This window comes from Dermacentor variabilis, chromosome 10, assembly GCF_050947875.1.
Source record: "Dermacentor variabilis isolate Ectoservices chromosome 10, ASM5094787v1, whole genome shotgun sequence".
In the NCBI taxonomy this organism is placed as follows: Eukaryota; Metazoa; Arthropoda; class Arachnida; order Ixodida; family Ixodidae; genus Dermacentor; species Dermacentor variabilis.
This window is the reverse complement of record NC_134577.1, coordinates 25,567,104-25,585,032: the sequence shown is the minus strand read 5'-3', so window position 1 is coordinate 25,585,032 and position 17,929 is coordinate 25,567,104. Positions and strand designations below refer to the sequence as shown.

At 45.5% G+C, this 17,929-nt stretch overlaps 1 protein-coding gene across 1 annotated transcript; it reads right to left on the bottom strand.

The window, feature by feature from the left end:
* Positions 1-507: 507 nt before the first annotated feature.
* On the bottom strand, positions 508-16,251 carry LOC142560186 (uncharacterized). The gene is made up of 6 exons (XM_075672094.1): positions 15,851-16,251; positions 15,618-15,740; positions 12,307-12,472; positions 8,714-8,891; positions 7,877-8,167; positions 508-6,176 (listed from the first exon to the last, which is right to left on the bottom strand). Exons 1-6 carry the CDS (start codon positions 15,858-15,860, stop codon positions 5,673-5,675), a joined length of 1,272 nt encoding a protein of 423 aa, XP_075528209.1. The 5' UTR covers positions 15,861-16,251; the 3' UTR covers positions 508-5,672.
* Positions 16,252-17,929: the final 1,678 nt, after the last annotated feature.

Here is a 17,929-nt window from a genome sequence, read left to right as displayed (position 1 = left end):
TCTGCGATATAGAGAAGGGAAAAACATTTTCTTCTCTGCTTCTATAGCAGGGCACCGAAGAACATGAATAAGTGTTAGAGTATTGCCAAACTTACTACATGTTAGAGGATTGCTTCCCATAAAGATGCAAGAGCAAGTACCATAAGTGTGTCCTATTCCTTATCTGCAAGCAATAACTTCCTTGTATCGTGCCATTTTCTCCAATATCCAGTGCCCTAGTTTAGGTCTGATCAAGTGTAGTTTATTAGATACATGGGTATCCCATTGTTTCTACCAGTGCTTTTTTAATGTACGCTGTAAGTATGGTTTAGTGTCTGCGACTGGAATGGGTATGTTTGTGATGGTGCATCTGAAAGCTTGTCAGCAGCTTCATTGCCTTTTACAACCTGTGGCCAAATATTCAGCATAGGGCAGTAACTTTTTTACCCATACAACCTGAGCACAGCAATGCCTATAGTTTGTCAAAGACAGTGTTATGTTTTTGTACACTCATTAGGGCTCGGAGTAGTACACTCATTGAGTCCGTGAACACAATAACCCTAGTAAGATTTGTTTGCTTTATGTGCTTAATAACTGCAGAGAGTGTTGCGTATGCTTCCTCCGTAAAAATATTTGTATGTGAATTCAATGTACCGGATTTTAAGAACAATGGTCCTAGAGCAGTGTAAGCAACACCAGCTGGAGACTTCGAAGCATATGTATAAAATTCAGCACAGGAATACTTCTCCTGAAGTTGTGTGAAAATGTGAATATATATGTGCCTCAGGTGCTTGTTTTGATATAATTACCAAAGGAGATATCACACTGGAAAGTCTGCCACACCAAAGGTGGCGGAAGCTGAGTAGGAGGGATTAGGACATTCTCTAGAAGAAGGACGCCTGTTACTCCTGACAGTGCATCCAACCGGAGGGACGGAGGAGGCCTAGTGGCTGGGCGGTTATAAAACTGCCCGACAATGGACACGTCGTGAATAGTAGAATGACATGGATGGATGCTGCCGAATATTCGATTTAACCTTCAGGGCATAGAAGAAACTTAAATATGTCCTTTGGAGATGTAGAGACCATTTGTTTGATTCAACATACAGGATTTCTGCAGGACTATTCCTGAAGGCACATGTAGCAAGACGGACACCCAAGTGGTGAATGGAATCTAGCATCTTCAAAGCACTAGGCATGGCAGAGTTATAGACTGGCTTCGTAGCCAAAGTGCGAACATATGGGACTTTTGTACAAGCTCAAGAGGCAGGTTCTGTTACTTCCCCAAGATGTGTGTGACAAGAGCTTCAATTGATTCATTGCCTTCAGGCACTTTACTTTCAGATATATGAAGTGTGGGATGAAAGTTAATTTAGAGTCTGAAACGAGGTCTAAAAATTTATGGCTCATAGATAGCTGTTCTCCATTAAGATCAATAATGGGGTCTGTTAGTATATACTATGGCTCTCTTATTCAAGAAAAGGTCACACATACTTTTTCGGAGATTTGGGCTTGAATCCATTCTCATCTGCCCAATTTAGAATAGAAAATTTATTAAGCCCAAGCTGTACTTGTCACTCGCAGATAGTGAGATAACAAGATCTGTAACTGATTTGCACATCGTGCACAAACATAGAATAAAGCATTGTACGTGGTATGACAGTATGCAGAGAATTCATTTTTACAATGAAAAGGGTACAGCTTAGCACAGCGCTTTGTGGTACACCAGTCTCCTGTACAAGTGGATGAGATAGGACATTGCCAACTCTAACACAGGATGCGTGGTTAGACAGGTAACTTTGGATGACATTAAGCAAATTGTCTTGAATTCCCATTCCAGCCAGATCGTGGAGAATTCCAAAATGCCATGTGGTGTCCTATGCCTTCTCCATATCAGTAAATACTGACAAAAAGAAGTGTTTACGCAGAAAGGCATAGTGAACATTCGTCTCGATGAGGACAAGGTAATCAGTTGTGGATCTACTGCAGGGGGCCTAATATTTTGTTACTTCACAGAAAATGAAGGAGGCACTGGTTAACCATTTTTCCAAACAGTTTACGCAGACAACTTGTCAGGGATACAGGCCTATAAATGCTGGCGAAAGTCGGGTCCATGCCATCTTTTACAACTGGAATGATTATTGATTCTTCCCAGGTGGACAGAATGTAGCCGGCAGAGAACATGAAGTTAAAGAGTGACAGTAGTGTTTTGTGGGTTTCAAGAGTGTAAGTGTCTGATCATTTCATACAGTATTACGTCACTTCCTGGAGCGGACTTACTACAACAATTTAGCCTGAAACTCAACCATGTTAAATGGATGGTTGTATGCTTCATTGGCTGTGCCTTTCCGACCCAGAGGCAGCCGCTCTTACTGTCGTAGGTAGGATGGGATGTACTGGAAACATGCTCGAAGTGTGCACCTAGAGAATCAGCCTGGTCGCAAGGGTGTCTCCCTGTGTACCTACTAATGGTAGAGAATGAGCTTGCCGGCCTTCTTTGTTCACCCGGTTCCAGGCTTTTCGTACGTCAGTATAAGAATTAATGCTAGATATGTATCTTTGCCAGTTTTCCCTTTTGGCACGGCGGCACGTAATTATACCCTCAAACGTTTTATTTTCTTGAATGTGATGAGGTTCTCTGTAGTTGGAGAGTTGCGAAGGTGACTCCAAGCCTTATTTTGATTTCCGTGAGCTTCCTTACACACATCATTCCACCGGGGAACATGTCATTTAGAGGGCGGTCCATTCATTTCAGGGATACATATTGATGCAGAATCAACTACAACTGCCATCAAACGTACTGCTGCCTCATCAATAGAAAGAGTACTGATGTCATCCCAGGTCATATGTGCCTGCTCTCTGTATTGTTTTTAGTCAGCACAGCCGACTTTCTACCGGAGCAGATGTGGACAGCACTGGTCACATCAGTTGTTAATTTTATGACAACGGGGAAATGGTTACACCCATAATGCTTAAATCTATAATGAGAACGTTTTGTTTGCCACACTGTGGAATGTGGACTCATCCTTATTTAGTAAGCATGCATCTGTGGAGAAGTCTTCTAATAAGTGCCCTTTCGTATCACAAGAATTTTCCCACAGGGTGTTATGCGCATTTCTATCTCTTACTACAAGACTCGAGAAGTTCTGCACTAAACCTCTGGAATTCTGTTTTGGAAAGTAGTTAGCTGGAAGGGATGTATAAAGAACTAATTGTGACTGACCTATCAAACAGCCCAACTCTGATTGCAACTGCCTCAAGGGGTGACAGGTGACACCCTTATCTAGTATTATGCCCTCTTCAGAGGTGCTTCATAGGTACTTGGGAGATTTTCGGGCCTGTATGCGTCACGGGCAGTGGCCCTGGGACCTGCAGGCCCGGAGGCCTGTTGGCCCTTAGTGGTAGGGGGCAGAACAGCACTGGCTGCTCCTGCCAGGGGGGCCGATGGCGTAACCGTCGTCACAATCTGTGACTCAGGTGGCCACCGAAGGATGTGATGCTGCCCCTCTGCACATCACACCAGTGCAAGACGGATTGGTCCAATTGCGGTTGAAAGAAAAATGCTTGAGCGCTTCTTGGAATGAAATGTTTACTTTCACCTTGCGTTCGATTATTTCTTTTTCTCATTTCTGATCGCGAACAGGTGGGTGGTCTCCATCACATTTGGCGCAGCGGGATGCAGAAGCGCAGATGTTTGAGGAATGGTGTTTTGATGCACATTTTGCACAAGTAGCGCACTCTTGGCAGCCCTGAGACCCATACCCAAAACACTGACACTTGAAGCATCAGCGCAGATTGGGAATCTACGGTCGTACACAAAGCTCTCGATTGAACTAGAGAGGTTGCTTGTTCCAAACGTATTGAATACATGCTTGGTCGGAATTTTCTTGTCATCATGCCTTAACTTAATCCTTTGCACCTGTACCACATTCTGGTCTTGCCATCCATCTAAGAGCTCGCTTTCACTAAGTTCAAGGAGGTCATCATCAGAGATGACACTGAGCACAGCAGTCTGACCTGTGGGGGCCCACTGAGACAGGAATATCACCAAATGCAAAGAGTTTTGGCAGGTTGTTGTATTGAAGCTTGTCACAAACTTTCAGAAGCAGGTCGCTGCTCCCCATTTTAGTTACTTTGCAACCTGAGCCGACTGCTTCTATCAAACATTTGCGACAACAAATTGGGATATTGTACGGATTGCCTTGGTTTCATGTTGACTGTGCATTATGTTGTATCTGGGAAATGTTTTATGAAGAAGCTGCCCGTTTTAATGCTGCACCCCCTCTTCAGGGAGTGGGGGGAAACTTGAAGCCTTATATGATATTACTGTATTCGACAGGAATACACACCGCCCACCTCGAAGCTCAACCAGGGGATGTCACAGGACTATAAATATTGTATTCTGCGTACTCCAACAGTACATTGCCACTATAACCTAATATATGCATACCCAGGACTGGATATATTACACAAGCTTAACTCTTGCCGCCTGGAAAATCAAAAGTTGAAACTGAATAGAAGACGGAAAGATGGAAGAGTGAAAGAGAAATGATGATGATGATATGGGCTTTATTGGTGCAACTGCCAAGGATGGCCAAAGAGCACCAGAGAGAGAAGCCGCAGATTGAAGCGGAAGACAGGAAAACACAACTGCCGATTTCCTCCAGGTGGGTCAGTATGGAGGCGCCGTCAATGTGAAGGAGAGGCTAAAGATGTGTGCTGCCTCTTTAGGTCTGCACACCTGGCTTAAAGGTCTGAACTTCGAGGGTCCCCCTTTCCCCAGACACGGCTGAGCTTCGCGCAGCCCCACACAGGAGGAGCAAACCCTCGTGTCCTCGGGTATGTGGTGTCGCAAAACGCCTGTGGGGAACAGAAGCGCATTTGCGGACCCTAGTGGTGAGAGGGAACACTAAACCCAGTGGCACCTTTCGATTCCTCTAATCTAGCATTGTCTATTATATACCCCCTTCTTTTGCACACCCTTCTAGATATACTTGAACAGCGAAATAGAGTTTGACCCAAGCCAGGCCGTGTATACACACATGCTGTCATGTTTGAACTCTTAGTACTAAGAGCCATTTTGCAAAAATGAACACTTGCAAGGTAATCATAACAATCCCCAAAATGAAGCACAAGTGGCCAAAACCAAATAGTGGCATCCTCTGTACATAATTACTTGCTAGAACACTTCTCCAGAAGGTTGAGGACGCACACAGACCCACTGGCGTTACAAGGTAAAGAAGATAATTGTGCACAGCTCGTACAGCGCGCTGGGGCACATGTCAAAAGACAAGATTTCTTCCCATAACATTTCTTCCTCATGCACTTTCCTACAACCGGGAAGTGAAATGTGGCCTCCAGAAAAGCACTTGACCTGCTTCATTTTTACTTCATACATGTATCATACTGGTTTTACCGCATACACACCAGTAAAGGCAGACAGGTTCAATAAACTCTTGGTTTATTGGCTAGCGAGACCATTCACAATTGGCTTTACAAGTTTTCCTCAATACATACTCTCTGCCTCAAGAGCCTATCAGAATGGTACACTTGGTCATTTCAGAAAACAGAGTCCATTGCGGAATAATCTTACAATGGGGAACCATAAGTTAAAACATCACTTGTAGATAGAGCTTACAAAATGTACAAAGGCAAACAACTGCTTTTCCAGGGAGATCACACAGAATTGCTTCGCTATTCATCATAAGCCTTCACTATAGATTCGAGTAGCCGCAAGAATGGATCTTTGCAGTGCCCAACACCATTCATTGACAGCCACCAAAACCAGTCCAGGTGACCCTGGAGTGCAGCGGGGTCTTTTGAGCAGCTAAGCAACATCAGTTTTGAACGCACCCGCCTCCACAAGCAGAGAATCTTTTGGGTGTTGCAAAAAGAATTCTGCCTCTTTGACCCTGATTTTGTGGTAGCACCATCGTTCTGGGAGCCATCATCGTGGACTAGGCGCATTGGACCATCCTCGTCTTCAGCTGCTTCAATGTGGCTGAATACCTTGCCGCCAGTAGAGACGATTTTGGTTTCAGGAAGCACCCCTTTTGAGACAATCTGAGCGATATAGTCGGGTTCGTCATTGCCAATGTGCAAGAGCCGAAGTTCCCCCGTTGATTCAGCCAGTAGACCTAAGATCAAAATTGGATCGTCACTGCTTGAGCTCTTGAACTTCAGCTTGAAGACGCCAACCTGTACACAAAAGTTTCGATTGGCGATAACCATCTTATTATACACACTGCATCGTTTTTCCTTTCAACTCTGTCCCTACCATGGGAAAAATAGGCTTTTTTTGTACGTTATGCCAGATTTTTTTTCTGAAGGAACTACAGCATTGAATATTTTATGTAATACATAAACAAAAAGCAAAATTAATGCACTTTTCATGCATAAAAATTTTATTGACGAGATATATGTCATAAAAATGATATAAATTGCCAGAATCAAGATTGTGGGATCACACTGAACAAAGTTTATAAAGGCATGCTTGCATCTACTATGAAAAATATGTAAAAGAAATGAGATATACAAAATGTATTGCTGTCTAATAAGCACTGCCTCCAAAAAAGTCTATACTTTTCATTGAACAGGTATTCCACTACAAAAATTTAACTGCAAGAACTACAATTGCGCGTGCCAGACTGCGGCTGCTGATGTTCCGCGCTGCATTACGTCGTCATTCTCAGAGTCTAAGTCCATCGAAAAGGCAGAATTCTCAGACTCGCTGGTGCTCGATTCACCAATATTATGAGCTGCAGATGCAGCGGAATCAAAAGATTTGCTATTTTTCGAAGCACGTGCGCTGCTCCCAGAGGCAGCCATTCTTGCTCCTTACTCCAACGATCGCGAAATTTCAGAGCGTGTAAAAAAATTAGTGCATCTTGCAAAAAAATTGAACGACTTAGAAAAACAAAAATACAGTTCTCCGCTTTCACGTTCGATGGCGAAGTGTGTCCATAAGCGGTGTGGAAGGTTTCGAAAGTGGGGTTTCAAACATTCAAAAACAGGCAGCCATTTTTGCTTTCTGCTTTGATAATCACGAAACTTCAAAGCATGTTCAAAAATCACTGCCTGGCAGGAAAAAAGCAAACTACTTAGAAAATAAATATAGAGTTCTCCTCCTTGACGTCCGATAGCGCAGTGTGTCCGTGAGCACTGTGGAAGGTCTCGAAAGCAGCTTTTCAAACCATCGTTAGCAGGCTAACGATGCACAATGGGTGCAGTATGGAAAGAGTTGAAAGGACACTAAAGGAAAATAGCAAGTCGATGTGGACTGCTATAATACCATTCCAGAAACCTTGCAGCACTTGTTGCGTGCCTAGAAAAGGCTTCGTTTAAAAGAAAATTGCGTCTGAAAGCTCTGCATACATTTAGCAGAATTTAAATCGACCCCTGAGCAGGGAGTGGTGACGTTGCATGCCCATTACTGCCATCGCTGAGTAAAACGGCGCCCGACAGACAGTGCTACAGTTTTTCGTGCAAAACGCCAATGCCTGGCCATGGATAAACCGAGCAAAGATTGGATCTGCAGCTGCAGCTCCTCTTGGTCAAGCGGCGCGGTCCGTTCGGGAATCCTGCGACATCACATGGACATGGCATTCTCTGCTATGTGCAGATTGTGCAAGTTTCGCGAGCAAGCAAAGCCAGCACAGCAGTACGCGATGACGAAACTACTGAAAGCGCAGTAGGTGTAGAGTGGGAAAAACAACACCTTCTCTCTATACCTGTGCAATTCATACGAGAGCTAAATCTCAGATTGCAGAGAGAGAGCAGAAGCAGCCCACTTATCCCACTCATGTGGGAGGAGCCTCTGCGGCATTCTTTACCTGCCACTGAGTAGTAATACACAGGCTCACAGCCAAATTGAGAAATACTTCATGTTGTGACCTTACCTGCACCCTTTCTGAATTGCCGCCCATGCGGGGGTGGCCAGAGAGGCTCCGCGAGATGGCCTGACGCACCCGCTGTCTCCAGTAGCTGATCGTCGGTGTTCTCACAGCATATCCAAGCTCTGTTGTTTTGGCGACTGTCAGGTCTTTAGCCATGCAGTACACTATCCATAGAATCTCGCATTTCGAAAGCCTCACATTTGGACGGCCTCTGCAGTCCATCTGGCAGAAGAATGATGCTGGTGACGCAGCAGACTTCTGAGCCCAAGGTGTCGGACCATTCAGCTGCGAGATCTGGATGCCAAGGCAAAGGGAGCAGTGTGACACAACAATATTCGGGAACAATGCATCTGCATTTCATCTATTAAAGATGCGATGGACCAGCTCCGTGTGCCGTCAACTCCATGCACTCAGTCAACTCTGCACACTCTGCTGACCAAGGCTCGTCAAAAGTGGCACGACTGTAAACACAGCCTGCATTCGCTTGCTGCCCGCAACAAGGTGACCCTGGTGCAGTTGCTATGACAACATGGCAGTTTGGTCCCCAAGTCCCAGTGTTCCTTTGCAAAGAATGCATGGGACTTCCACCACCCTTCCTCCAATGCAGACAATCTGTTGCCTCTTTTAAGATTTCCTTCCTCCACGCCCACTGATTACCTTCTCCTCAAATGCTTAACCAGCACAGTAGAAGCTTCGTAGAGCAATCAGCAGTCAGCAATTTCCAAACTCTCCCTATTTCTGTGACAGGGAACCAGTTCGCGTTTCTTACTGGCTAACATGACATGTAGCTTTCACTGGACAGCACAAAATCGGCGAGATGAAACATAGAACGGCATTCACCTGCTTTCGACAGTAACTGCAGCGATAGGCGGGGCGACCATCCTTGACACCTTTTCGTACCCAAGTCGTGATGCGACCTTTGCAATCTGGCAGCAGAGGGTTAAACTTGAGCACTGAGCAGATGCCCCAAACCTGGCTTGCTGTGCAAGGTCGGCCCATGCGCCTTGGATGTGTCAGGCTGAACAGCAAAATCATTATACAGTTAAACCTTGATATAATGAACTTCAATATAATGAAATTCTCGATATAAGAAAGTATTCAACTTTTCACAACCTCTTGTCCATAGAACACCATGTATTTAGAACCTCAATATAACGAAGTATGTTTGCACGCAATTTCAATATGGTGAAATTTCACTGCTGCCGCAAAGAAATACCGTGACAATAGACAGTTTTAATACTGTGCCATGACAATATGTGTGCAGCATGCAAGCACTTTGCAGAATATAGCAGCGTGTATTACGTCAGGGCTTTTAGTACTGGGAAATGCCTACGTACATAAGTGTTCAAGCGTTGTCAGATGCCAGGCACGTCAGTGTGCATTGGCTGCGTCCACCAGTGCATCGAATTATCGGTCGACCTAAAGAAGCTGTTGTTCTCGCCAATGTGACGTAACGTGTGCGTGGGTTGACGCTACATCCGACTATATTTAGGCCTTTAAAAGACGCTATATTTAATATGGATACAGTGCATGAATCATAAGAAAAATAAAAACTGAGTACTCGCTATCTTAGACTGGCACGGTCATTTGCGACGAACTGTGCCAAAAGGAGATCGAGCCTTCTGCGCAAATAGCACACACAGAACACTTTCTTTAAAACAAAGTTCCTATCTTTTGCTAGGGATTCCCACCACGCAGGTTCCTGGAATGGGTTCTGCACATTCACTTCACGCAGCAAAACCAAATCGTAGGCCATTGAAAAGTAGAACCTTCCGCTGGTCACCTTTGACGCGGCAGTTTTGCAAAACTCTTTTGCCTCGCGCTCTCTTGAACAAACGAGAACCACGAGGTCAGCATGCAAGGCTCCCCACGTACGCACACAAGAATCGGATGTGTGCGTATGCAGCGGCCACGTACGAAGATCCCGTCGCGCCCCGCGCACTGTGTGCTTTAGGTGCAAGGGCAGGGGATCGAGGGTCAGACAAGAATGATGGTGGCTTCAGGAGTGCCACCTCCTCACACAAGCAAAGGGGAAGAGTGGGAGGGGAGGTCGCTCTCCAAAACGCGATCAAATGCACGCGAGGGGGCGGTACGAGGGTAAGTTGGTGAACGTCTCGACGTGGCTGCACATGGCTGTAAGCGCCGCTGAGCGCACATGCAGCCGCGCACCCTGCTTTAGTGGTAATTTGCCGCTTGTGCAAAGAATGCATGTGCCGAGACGGCCCGGCACAATGTAATCTGTCTTACCGCATGTTTAGTATTGGGGGTTGCGTAATCTCGAGTTTCGGTAACCCGTTAAAGCGAGAGGCAGACGAAGCAATCGCTCCATGTTGCCGGCGCTTATTCTGCCAGCGTCGTCCCTCATCGAAGTGCAGCCACCGTGGCTGGGATTCGATCCCACGACCCCATACTTAGCAGCCCAACACCACAGACATTAAGAAACCACGGCCGGTAGGATATCGCCAACGTACGTGGCATGAAACCGTATCATTTGTCGCCGACTCACAAACGTATCAAAATGGATTGTTTTACGATCGAAATTTGCTTTTTTCGATTTCCCGATAATTCGGACAATTTTGCGGCCCCTTGATGCATTAAGAAAAATCGATCGAAAACTGTACTTATTTGCATGAAAGGCTGAATTTCAATGAAACGAAATTTTGATATAAGAAGCAATTTGCCGATTTTACCAACTTCTTAACTGTAATAAGGAGAGGTAAAATTAACACTGAGTGAGCTACACGACTGACAATTTTGGCCACCAATGCAGCGAAACTGCCATTACATTAACTCCGCTTACACACAAACTGCACTTTCTTTTCAGAATCAGAATCAGAATTCATTGTTAGAAGTTGGGTCAAATTACAAGTATTTAGTATGCAGGAGAAGGTCCCATAGTCAAAGACTGTATCGGGACCTCCTGTACAAGAATAGTAATGATAATTCACATCTCAAAGCAACAGTAGCATATAATAAGGTATTACAAGCAACAGGAAACGAACGTTAACAGTGCAAAATAGAGAATTCATTAACAATCTGCAAGAATACAGAACACGCTTAAAGGTTTGACTGTCCCATGTAGCTCACCACAATGCCAGTGCACACACAGTCAAGCACCAGCACATTAACACAAAGAAAATTAATTTGTGATAGCTTTTGTTTATTGACTCGTTCGGTCATTTTTAATTTTAGCATGTAGTGTTTATGATTCTTTCTGCACCATCTGTATTCATGTGCAAGTTCTATAAAATAGAAGTTTGGCTACGACTGCAGCACTCCCGCTTGTTTCAGCTTCTTAAGCCGCAAGAACATGTTTGCAATTTTTCAGTGACATCAGCAACTGACGGACACTTACAAACAATCGCTCTCAGTCAGATTTAACTCTTATAAACAAATGCATGCTGCCAGCACAGCGAGAAGGTGATTGTACTGCAAAAGAAAGAGTACAGTTAACTGTCATAGACGACGGCAGTTGCAAACAATATTCTTAGAAGTGGCACTCTTTATAAGCAAATGCTACTACACTGTACAGTCACGTGAAATATGACCTGCAACACCGGTGCCCATGGTCAAAGGGGTTCCAAGACTGTATGGCTGCACAGATAGAGGGTAAATTCCAGACCTAAACACAGCTTCAATTAGTGGTACTCATTAAACCGCTATTCCACATGTCAGAGCCGCCGCACTACCCTGGAGCCTCTTCGACTACAAACAAGGCTGTTGCAAGTCATATTGCACAATGTTGTTTCACTATTTTTCCTGACAACCAATTGACAACTAACCAGGATTAAATGATACAGCTAATAAATTATGCAGTTGAACGTCACAAAACTGCTCAGTATCTTACCAGGGATGCTACATAGGAGCTCTCCGGATTAATTTTGACCACCTGAGATTCACTCAAAGCACGGAACATGTGCATTTTTGCATTCTGTCCCCATCAAAATGCAGTCGACGGGGTCAGAAATCAAACCCACAACCTCATGCTTTACAGCAGAACATCATAGCCCCAGCGCTACCAGAATGGGTAAAGATCTGGGGCTGTAACCACACTTTACCTACAAACATATTATGAAGAATGTTAGGCGTAACGTTAAGAGACAGGAAGAGAGCGGTGTGGATCAGAGAGCAAATGGGAGTACCTGTTATTTTAATTGACATTAAGAGAAAGAAATCGAGCTGGGCAAGCCAGGAATCTGTAGTACGGAAAAAAAGGCGAATCATCAAAGTTACAGAATGGGTGCCAAGAGAAGGGAAGCGCAGTCGAGGATGGCAGGAAACTAGGCGAGGCGATTAAATTAGAAAATTCACAGGCGCAAATTGGAATCAGTTGGCGCAGGACAGAGGTAATTGAAGATCTCAGGGAGAGGCCTTTGTATTGCAGCGGACATAAAATAGGCTGATGATAATGATGATATTATGAGCACACTCACAGAGCTGCTGATGGAGGAGGAGGTGGTGTAATGCCAAGGCCATATTCACAGAGGAAAGCTTCAAGGCGTGCTGGGTCAGCAAGAATTTCACACAATTCCATGACGGTCGGGTCACAGCGCACCGAACTTGATGCCTTACGTTTCTTCGGTTTCTTTGCTCCATCAGCTGCCGAGAACATGACATGTCTGTCAAACAGTGGACCCACGTCCCTACAACACAGGACTCGACAAGAAGGGTAAGTGCACACGAAAAGAACAAGCACGCACTCACAACCTAAGAAGCCTACAAATTAAGGGTGCACGCCTCCAGCCATGAACAAGGCTCTTAAAAGCACACTGACACATACTTATGGAGTTCCATAAACTGTACTGCATACTTCTAACAAATAGAAGGATGACACTTCGCAAGTTCGAAGGCTGGGAAACACTATGCCAGGCATTCTATTTTTAAGCCGTGTACAGAATATTCAATGGTTACCTGTGGTAGATAGCACAATTCTAACTTTGGCCTGGATTACACAAAGAGGCAGACATTACTTTCACGGAAAGTTGAAATGCATAATCAACTAATTAACAAAAATTAACTCATCCACTTCTTTATACTTACTTTATAGCTATGTGGCACTTTACATATTTACATACTTAGAACAAGCTTTCAGGATGACACCAGCTTCCCTTTTTTTACTGGTGCAAGGGTGATGACACCAGTTTCAAGATATTCATTCATAAATGTGATGAAATACATCAATGTTCCAGTTACTCTTGTGCTTCAATGCATAACATGATGCTTTGTTAAAGAAGTAAGTGGAAAAATAGAGCATTTTCATCACAACTTTGCTGGCGCATATCTCCAAACCTTTGCCATCCTCAGAATTTCTTCCAAAAGGGTATGCTTTGCAATCTCACCAGGTACAATGAGCAAATTTCAGTATGTGCAGTAAATTATTTAGTTAGAAATGCAATTGGTTGTAATTCATTGATTATGCGCATTGATTTCTCATGCTATCTGCCTCATCAAGTAATCCAGCAAAAGAACTAGAAATAGGTTATTTTCTAGAGGCAATTTTTTTTATAATTCTGTGTAGTATTAAAAAAAAACGTAGCTTAATACTAACAAGTTGGTTTCCGAATTCCTAGCCTGGCGTCACCCGCCGTGGTTGCTCAGTGGCTTTGGTGTTAGGCTGCTGAGCACAAGGTCGCGGGATCGAATCCCGGCCACGGCGGCCGCATTTCGATGGGGGCGAAATGCGAAAACACCCGTGTACTTAGATTTAGGTGGACGTTAAAGAACCCCAGGTGGTCGAAATTTCCGGAGTCCTCCACTACGGCGTGCCTCATAATCAGAAAGTGGTTTTGGCACGTAAAACCCCATAATTTTTTTTTTTAGCCTGGCGTCATTTTCGTGACGTCATGACGTGCAGCTTAATTTGTCTACACCGTGCAGCAATAGGGTTAAGTGAGACAACATTGCTTATAAAGAATAAGCAAGAGCACTGTGCACATTACTTCTGACTGTGCAAGTTCATGGCAGCAGCCACAGCAACTGCAGAAATGGATTGAGCCAGTGTATCAAAAAGCTGTGATGCATCCAACTTCCCGTTACCAAAGTCAAAACTTGCTGGCAGAAACATAGATTATAGCAACTTGGGGTGCCCTGGTGTATGCTAGTATTTTGTACAGGGTTTCAAGGGTTGAACCATCATTTAGAAAAAAAAAAGAAATTAAATTTAAGAAAAGCGGAAAAGCTGGAAATGTGCCATACTTTCTTTAAAACAGTTATGGCTCGTAGTCACCATATAACAATGTATAAGCAAAAAAGAAGCCCGCAGAATCATTTCTGGGAATTGTCTCAGTGCGCGGAAGCATTGTGCCATTCGTTCATCTCCAAGCAGCCTAGTGTCATTATCGATGTTATGAAACTTGATCAGGCCAGCACTAACGACAGCGGAGTGGCAACGCGAGCTGGTGCCGACAATGGTGCAAAGAGCATTGATGATGCAAGCAAAGCACTGCAGGTGGCGGCACCAGGTGTGCTGATGACAATTCAATCATTATAAGCCATTATCGCCCTATAGCGCCTTATCCATCCATGTCGAACCATTATTAACTGTAACCAAACGTGCTCAGGCAGTGGTTTAGTATGCACCGCTGCATGGGCCACACCTTGAAAGTGATCTGCGATGCCGACAAAGAGTGCCAACTGTTAATAGCTTCACGCGCTGTGTTCTCGCCGCTTACTTTGTGTTGGAGAGAGACATGTGGGCCCGTATCTTGAAAGCAATCTGCGGAAGTGGCAGAGTGCTGTATTCTCGCCGCTTTGTTGGAATTGAAGTGAGATGCAGTGCAAAGGTGAATTCACTCGCTGCTGCCGGCACTAACTCGAAAACGGTCATCTTATGGGACGGACGGAAGGACGGTTTGGTTACACATTTAAAGTTCAAATCCCAAGCACTCTGGGAGGGTGTACGTGAAGCGTTTGTGAGCCAACAAGGCAAGATAGAGCATTATAACAAGGGCAATGCTGCAGATTTCAGTGACAAACTTCCAGCTAGAAGATGTGCATGCTAATTTTTTTGAAGTCAATTGTTGCTATGCAATGCAGCTAATGTGTCAGATGTCTCAAAGTGCTGTATTGCAGGAGAGAATGCTTTAATTCTACTTTTTAGGCACGTGTCCATGGCCTAATGGTTAGAGCATTGGACTTCTGTGTCGGGGGTAGAGGATTGAAGCCAACCATGGGAAACAATTTTTTTTTTTTTTTTATTGAGCAAGCACAATTCACATGTGCGTCAATGCGCTCGCAAAAATTCAATAGCGGTTGGAAACGGACACCAATGCTGGGAGAAGAGGCTAAGAACATTTCGCTTTAATAATGCCAAAGCAGTTAGAAAATGGAACTGGCAGAAAGCACGAGGGTATGATGAGCTGCACACGTATAACCTATGCACCTAACAGTGCTACAAAGGAGGAAACCAAAATTTTGATACGTTGCTTTGCACGTAATGTCTCTGCAGAGTTCTTGGGCAAGCATTTGCGCACGCGGACGTACAGACAAAAGTAATTAGAACACGGGAGATGCGGCCGAACTGCACCCCAGTGCCCTCTAGCCTGGCCTATGCAATAACGGCCTGCTTGTCTTAGCACGTAGGCAGCACTATAGTAAAGAACACTGCAGACAAAACATTTGTTGCATACAGATCGGCTCTCTGACCACATCGACGCGATGATTATGTTTTTGACACTACAAATGCTGAATGTGTAACACGAGCACACTGGCAGTCACAAAATCGGCTACCAAATTACGCAAGTACCTTGTTCAGATGCAGCGTGCACGACATGATCACCGTTGACAGTCCCGGAGCCAAGTTCTCCTTTTATGCTGAGTGGCGGAGGGGATTCATGCTCTTTCTTGATGTCGAGTAGGGGAGTGTAGTCTGAAACAGCGATAGACAGACGTTCCAGTACATCAGCAAACCGAACGGCGAAATTGTTTAAGCAATTTACGCTACAAATGCGGTAACGAAAGACGCGAGCGCTTGCTTACCATGATCCATGGAGTTTCAGTTGCCTGGCTTTCACAGACGGCCAGCTTGTCAACTTCGGGAATCTCGCAAACTACTGCGGCAAACGCTCGGCGTTGTCACCCTCGAATTGTGAGTTCCTATTCTCCTAACAGAAGAAACTCCACTGAAGACCGCAGCAACAAGAGCTGCAGGGTTCGCGTTTAACTACAACGCGTAAACGCAAGCGACAGAACGCACGCGCGTTTTCGCGAAACAAACTTTCAAAGACTACGGATCGGCTCGACTTGATTGTACGCGCGCTAGAGTGTTAAACCAATGCCTCCTTTACTAGATGCCAGCCGCGTGAGCCGAGAAGCTAGTTCCTGCCCCTCTCCTCTTTACTCATCCCCACCCGGGTTAGAGTCACTGGAAATGACACTAACCCGGGTCGGTTGCGAGCGCTAGCTGCGATGGCCGCTGCAAACCTAAATCATGCAGCGCTGCCTCCGAGATTTTAACGGCATCTTTTGCGATCTCGGAGGCTGGACCCGCGGTCTCTCGTCAAGCCATTGGTCGAGCGCGCGCCAGCCTAGTAATCGTCACTTCCTCCGCAACAGGGAAGTGGGTCGGCTGCGAGCGCCGTCTCTCCGCGACTACCCTGAACTACGAGAATCTCCACTCCTATGGGAAGACTAGCAACGCGGCAGGTATAATAAAGGAGGCATTGGTTAAACTATGGTGACCGTGACGTATTTCTGGCTGCTGAAATCGCTTTTAGCGCTTGCAGACGGCAAAAGCTTGGCCTTCAAGACCTATTTCTATTATCAAGGGACAACGCCACTCCAAGAGAGAGCCATGGCATCGCTGGCACAGAAACTCTATGATCGCTGGTGTGTGGATTAAGACGTTGTACTTTAGTGACAGATTTACTTTCATGCAAACGCACACGCGTAGAATTCGGAGCGCGGCTAAGGTGCACTCTGAAACAAAATTGTATCGTGCCACACGATAATAAATGTAATTTATCTTGTCCGCATTTCCTTTCTTTAACGTTGCCATATAGTCAGGAACTCTATGAACGCTGCGATCCCGGTACTTCCCAGTAACGAACGGCATGCGTTATCAGCATGACATAGCATTCCCGACCGGAAAGTAGCGGGCGCGGCGTTTTCAAGAAAGGAAACGCAAACAAGGCAGATGACGATTATCGTTGTGTGGCAGATATACACCCCAAGAGCTATAGGGTGTACAGTTTTCTATGAAACTCTATGGTGACCACCCTAGCGTGGCGATAGGCTATAGCCATCCTAGCGCGGCCTTCCAGTGGCACTATGGTGCACTGGAATAGGGCAGTGCGTCGCCCGGCGGCGAAGACGCGTCTCTTTTTGCGATGACGGCCAGCGGTGCTGGAGCACGCCGGTCTACTGCACCGCCATCTTTCGCTGCAGCCTGGAGTCATTGCAAGCGCAAAAATAATGGTGCAACACAGAGCCTCCGGGATTGGCAGTTATGGTTGTAGCGGAGGTCATGCATGTACGTGCGGTGACGCCGATTGCTTGCTGTGGCTTTTCATACCGTGTTCGCACATTCTTTATGTGCACGGCAAGCGCTGGGTTTGTAAATGTCTTGTGGGTGTGGGTGCGTGCGTGCGTGCGCACGCGCGCACTGAGGTTCCTGCATAACGATCAGAACTCCGGGCTGCTTCAGATCGGGCACATTGAGAACATTGGCTGTATTCTTGCCCTTCGGTGCCCTTATGCGGAGCGAAATAGCCATATGATGGCGGTTGCTTTCGTCACTTTCTTTTTAGTGAATTTTGGCGACCGCTTTTCTGGCTGATGCAGCGTGAAAGGAATCCCGTGCAACCCACCAGTCACAGTGCAGATGCTCCTTCCGGGCTGCCGGGCTTCCCATCCTCGCGTATTTCTCAATACGAAAGACATATGCGTGCTTACTGAACAGAACGAGCGGACGGGTGTTTGCAACGGAAGCACTGCAACGCTTCTGCAACGGAAGCACTGCGCAGACAACCATGAACACTGCATGATCTGTGGTTGGAAGCTTGGGAGCTTAGACGGCATTATTGATGCATCCTAACAGTTTGCTTTGTTTATCTTTTG

Bases quoted from the DNA above. Each gene is read 5' to 3' on its own strand.
- LOC142560186 (XM_075672094.1), bottom strand. The intron at 8,892-12,306 runs GTGAGTGTGCTC...TTTGCTGTTCAG, and splicing joins CCTCCTCCATCAGCAGCTCT to CCTGACACATCCAAGGCGCA. The intron at 6,177-7,876 runs GTAAGGTCACAA...TTTTGTGTACAG, and splicing joins GCAATTCAGAAAGGGTGCAG to GTTGGCGTCTTCAAGCTGAA.